The sequence below is a fragment of the Vitis riparia genome, chromosome 2 (assembly GCF_004353265.1).
Source record: "Vitis riparia cultivar Riparia Gloire de Montpellier isolate 1030 chromosome 2, EGFV_Vit.rip_1.0, whole genome shotgun sequence".
Lineage (NCBI taxonomy): Eukaryota > Viridiplantae > Streptophyta > Magnoliopsida > Vitales > Vitaceae > Vitis > Vitis riparia.
In genome coordinates, this window is record NC_048432.1 from 13,092,874 (window position 1) to 13,098,865 (window position 5,992).

At 34.6% G+C, this 5,992-nt stretch overlaps 1 protein-coding gene across 1 annotated transcript; it reads right to left on the bottom strand.

Moving 5' to 3' along the window:
- Nucleotides 1-2,101: 2,101 nt before the first annotated feature.
- Nucleotides 2,102-4,209, bottom strand: LOC117905036 (pentatricopeptide repeat-containing protein At4g17616). The gene is given in 8 exon segments (XM_034817907.1): nt 2,102-2,353; nt 2,356-2,634; nt 2,637-2,915; nt 2,918-2,977; nt 2,980-3,534; nt 3,537-4,040; nt 4,043-4,072; nt 4,075-4,209. Coding segments are annotated over 8 exon segments (1,968 nt in total). The 5' UTR covers nt 4,178-4,209; the 3' UTR covers nt 2,102-2,195.
- Between the last annotated feature and the right edge of the window lie 1,783 nt (nt 4,210-5,992).

Below are 5,992 nucleotides of genomic sequence, written 5' to 3' on the forward strand. Positions count from 1 at the left end.
TGGTACTACTGTAAAGGTGTTCTTCAATCATAACTCTACCGCCAGTTTTTCTGCTATCTCCTAATCACTCTCCTTCATAACCAATTAAAGTTTCCATTTCTCCACCTGTTTGTTTATGGTTTATGCCCATGACTCATTTTCCCCAACTTTATGTTTCCTGTAATCATGATTCCGTAACTTGTTTGAGTTTCATGACGAGGGAATTCGTTAAAATATTTGAGGAAAAACCCACCTTTGCCATGCTTTTGGAAACTTTTTCCGGGGGAGAAAAAACAAATCCACATTCATTTTGTTCAGGGTTTTCAAAACTGTTTTTCTTTATGTATGATTTGATTATTTGTTATTATAACCAAGGATGAAAATATCGGTAATCACGGATATATCGTACTTCGATTTACGGATATATCGGATATATATCGGCGGATATTTGGAAAAAAATATTGATAAGCTTAAAATTGTTAAAAACTCATAAAATGTAAGGAAAACCTCGTAATAATATAATTAGAAGTATAATAGACATTCTAAAGTTATTTTATTGAAAATTTTTATATATGTATATCATGATTTATTATATTTGATAATAATATCGTATGTATCGATAAAATATAAATTTTATAAGTGTATATTTATTATTAAATTACACCTAATATTATGATATTTGATTATAATATGTCTAATTTTAAAATATATATTAATATTAAAATATGATCCATTTAATTCAATTGTATTAAACAATATAAAATAAATTATGATATATATATAATTTTTTTAATATTTAATTAATTATTAATGATATTAAAAAAATTATGAAGAAAATTATATAATTTTTATATTTTTGGTAATTAATTAAAAGATCTTGTATTTAATTATAATTAATTTGCTTTTTAAAATATTCTTTTAATATTTTCATACTAAGTTTAAGTATATATATATGTTTTGCACATTATATATCAAGGGGCTAGTTAGCCCAAATGGTAAGTGGTTGAACCCAAACCAAAGGTTTGGGGTTCAAATCCCCTCGGTACTGTAGCGGGTTTGACTTCGTTTGACCCGCGTTGACCGATTTTCCTCGATTTATTCTAAATTGATAAAAAAATCATGTAGGGCGACATGAATATGAGTTAAACACAATTATATTTAACTTAATTTATGAAAAAATGTGTTGAATTTGAACCATGTTAGCAAATAGTTTTTTTTTTTTTTTTTTTTTTTTTTTTATATCGTGTCTAGGTTAACTTACGTACACCTCGATTAATCCCGCAAGACCCTAAAATTAATAATCAGGTAAATCTTCCAATGGCCCTAAGGGGACTCGAATTGTGATTATTAGGGAGTAAACTCAGGACCGGATCAAATGAGCTGCTCCTCAAGGTTCATGTCAATGAATAGTCTCAAGTGCTACCACCCCAAACTTTTTTCATGCCACTAATCAAAGTAACATGTTATTACACTCCAGTGAAAAAAAAAAGAGAGCTTTTCAAATATTAAAAACAACCCTTGAATTCTTAAAATTATTAAAACTCATCCTATGTTTCTTAGGGTTGAGTCAAGACTCTTATCACATCTTTTAAGCATTCAGCAACCCTTCACTCATCCATTTAGAATCCATGTACACTTATTTGAATCGTAGAGGCTTCGCCACCCATGACATGCATGCACCTACATAGTAGCCTATGACTTTTTAAATTGATAGCCATTGTATGCAAACTGCTCTGATTTTCCTCAGGTTTAATATTTATCTATTTATTCATTTATTTTACTTTTTTTTACAATTTTCTGATATAAGAAAATAATTGTTACCTCTGTAATTTAAGCAAACGTGAAGCCTTTGGTCAAATCTCAAGCATTACTCTTACCTTTTTGATAGGTTTGGTGTCTAAGGCTGGTCAAGGTTGTGGGATCTAAAACCTCAAAGCTTCAAATTCAAATCAGTGACTGAATTTGGATAAACCATACAATTTTTCTTATATTCTAAATCCAAACTCAATTTTCCTAGAATTTCATTCATCCTTCAAAATATTTCTCCAGCAATATTTTACCAGCCTGAAATAAGCCGACTGATTTGGATCCATATATGTGCGTGTTTATACAAAGATAAGCATTCAACTTCAACTCTTTGTCATTCAAGTTAAGGATGGACATTAGAAAGACTAAGAAGGCACCGAAACTGTTTTCAAGCACCCCATGCTTGAAATTCAATCGATTCCAGCCCATTTCCTAAATGCCTCAACATACTCAAGCCTCTTGCTTTGAGCCTCAGTTCTAGTATTTGATGCTTTCAAGTTCCTGTAGAGGTTCTTGTGAAACTTTAGGAACTCACTTTTATGCATCCACTTATCAAGGTATATGTCTGCTCTTTCATATGACCAATCACCTCCATCACTCTCTCAAAGTAACCACCTCGAAGAAAATTCAGTACCAAGAACTCATACAAATCCCTGCATACCACTAAACTTCCACTCTCCCTACTCCTCTTAATGTTCCCCCACAAGATTGTGACTTCCCTATACATATTCAAGCAAGAATACCCATATACCAGGTTAATAGAAGTTTGCACGGTGGGTTCAATTTCCGTCTCCTGCATTCTTCTATATATCTTCAATGCATCATCAATCATTTTTGCCTTGCAGAAGAATAAATAGAAGAATTGAACTCATAAACCACAGGAAGAATTGCTTTCTCCTGCTTTTTCATTTCTCGGACCAAAGACTCAGCCAAACCTGAGTTCCCAATTGAAGTTGATGTTCTAGTATGCATTCTATTTTTATCCACAACTCCTAATAAGCAGGTAGTCATGACCATTTCATCAGACAAATCCACAACGAAACCAGCCTTTCTCATTTGTTTAAGCAGTGCCTTTGCTTCCCTAGCCATCTTTCCCTTGTAATAAGCTGTCAAGAGTGACATGTATGTACTAGAGCCAAGGGGAGCCCAGCCAATTCCATGTCATCCAAGATGTCATGAGCAGTCTCCAGCACCCCAACTGAATACAAGCATCAATCACATCAGAAATCAATCCTCCTCCTTCCAAGGTACCCAACTCTTTTTGAAGGCTAAGCATAACCCTTGAAAGCTCACCAATCCTACCATCTCCCTTGTATGCAATGACAAGCTTGACGAGGGCCTTATTACTAAGAACATATTTCCCATTACTAAACAATACAAATTCCTGTTTACTATCCATTTTGAAGACAGAATCCTTCTGAAGCAGCTCAGGCACAATCTGTATTTTCAAGCCTTCCCTGAGATGGTAAGATCCAATTGGACCAAGGCAAGTCTTATGAGATTCATTCCTATCTTTCTGAATAGAAAGAGAATCCCGACATCTACACATATCTAACACAAGCCCAGCAGCACCATCGATATCGTTAAACATGAAATGCAAGCTCAGCAAGCTATCATAGAATTGCCGGTAATGACGAACCAACTGAATTGAAACTTGATCAATATGGCATTTAAATTTCTTCAAGTCATCCCTCTGACCATTGATCTCATGGATCTGGGCAATAATAATGATAGAGTGTGCATCGGCACCAACCCCACTTGTGGCATCAACTCTATGATCCGCTGGCCTTTGAAGGATGATCCACATCTCACACAACCATCAAGAACAATGTTAAAAATCATCGTGTCAGGCTTTATAAGCTTTGCATGATTGGAATTGCTTGCACTCAAAAGCAGGAAATGGCCACAAATCTGAACCAAGTAATTGGATGCAAGATATGTCCCTATCTCTGTCCTTACCATATGCAGAATGATCAACCATAGCACATTCTTTTGGGGCACATTCCCTTTCTAGAGCATCAATCTAAGGATCATAGAGGCAGGGATAGGCATTTGAGCTCTTGATAAGGACAGGGAGAGCTTAGTCAGAGAATCAGAATGAAGTAAATCTGATTTCTCTTTCAGAATTGAATAAACTAAATCGCATGCTTTTTGAAGCCAGTGTGGATTGGAAGAGTAAGACAATTCAGTGATTAACCTACTCACCAGAGAGTGGCTAGGAAATCCATACAACCTTTTAATATCCTTAAAGGTTTCCACGCTTCATCTCCTTGATGATCCTTCAAGCAATTTCAAGCTTTCTCAATAAAACTGCATGACAGGAACCTTCCCAACATATCAACTCTGGTTGACTACTAATAGAGAAATGCTGGAGGGAGATGTTCTGACACATTTCATGGCAAACATCTGATCCTATAACCCTTTGAAAATAGTTTCTATCAAGTAAGTTCTGTGGTAAATTGACCATAAGACAATCTTCCAACTGGTTGAAGTCAAATGTCTTACAAATAAACAACTCTTCTGATACAGATCACTTTTCTCAATGATAGTGCCATTCATAGACCATTAAAACCACAATATACAGAAGCCTGTAAGCATCGCTGAAAGGTCATATGTTCTGCATGCCAAACCTGCATTGGTAGTTGCCTTAACCCAGAAATTGTATCCTGCTAGATCTTTGTTTGAACAAAAATTTGACTACTAATTGCTTCAAGAATTAACCTGGATAAAGCACAAGGTATCTTTAGTATCAAACAGTATAAATCTTAAAACCAATAGGTTAAATTGCACCACAGTTATACCCAACTAGAAAATGAGCAGGCTGAAGCATAAATCATAAAACCAATGAGCTCAATAATATCGTAGTTATACCAAGAAGAAATATGAGAACAATGAGTTGAAAATTTTCATTTACCAACTACCAAAGGCATACCCTTCCTATTCTTTGTTGTTATTATAATTACAAATATTAGTTCATCAAGCTCTTTCTAAGATTCTTATTGTTTTTTGGCTAGCTTGTCTTCTATTCTTCCCCATGTCCACATACAAAGTTTCCATAAAACCAGCTTGTACCCATATAAATGTAGATAATAGAAACAAATCATTGTTGTCAGTAGTAGCATAAAGTTTACATTTTTTCTCAACAATTGTCAATAAGATATAGCATTGCCCTTAATATGAACTTGGCTTTGTCACAATTCAGCACCCACTAATGACTGAATATTCAATCAAAATTAGAATTGTTTAGCCACCTTGAACCATTTACGATAGCAGCTGAAATTTGGGGGAAAATATTTAAATCAGGAACATGTTGTGGGCATGGATATTCTTATGAATTTGGTAACCATTTACATGAATATGATTAAAAATAAAAAATAAAAAATCCATGGGTTCCAACAGGGAATAAAACTTGGGCAGGCCAGAGTTGCCTAAAAATCTGATAAGTTAGGAAAAAAAATGTTTATTGTGAAATAAGTTTCCACTTGAACATTGTGTCAATCTCAGCGGGTTTCAGATTCATGAAAACGAAAATCAGAATGTATGAGACCCTTAGGCCTTTGTTTAAGAGTCGGTAAGCAGTGAACTTGACAATCTAAACATTGCATATAAAAAAGAAAACCCCACAAACTACTAATCCATTCTGTTAGGTTTATGAGAAAATGAAGAAAAATAAATGAAAACTAAAGTTTGAACATTAGGCAACAGGCTGCACATGATTCAACCATCGAAGGAATTATAGAAATAAAAAATTTCAGCAACATATGATGTGGGTGAAGCAAAATTCCCATGAATCTCCCCTGAACTCAGTGAGTTTGCAAAAATTGTTGAGTCTATTGGAGATAAATCGGGGAACTGCCGATCATCTGAGAGAGGGACTGTGGAAGATGAGAATTTTGCAGAGAGTACCTGCCTACGGCCAGAGATTATGCCCACCATAAGAAACGGGAGCTTTGCGAACTTTACAGAGTGAACCTGAGTGGAGAGAACGAGGGACTGAAAGTTTAAGGTTTTATAAATATTTATTTATTCCATTTATTTATCCTTAAAATTTTTTGGAACATGCTTATATTCTGAGTATAATTTTATGGTTAAAAGGTCATCAAGCCCACATTATAGAACATGGTCCTCTCTATTAGCCTTCAGCCCAATATTTGGCCCAACCAAACACATGTAGGACTTGTCAAAGGGATATAACACCCATTTTCCC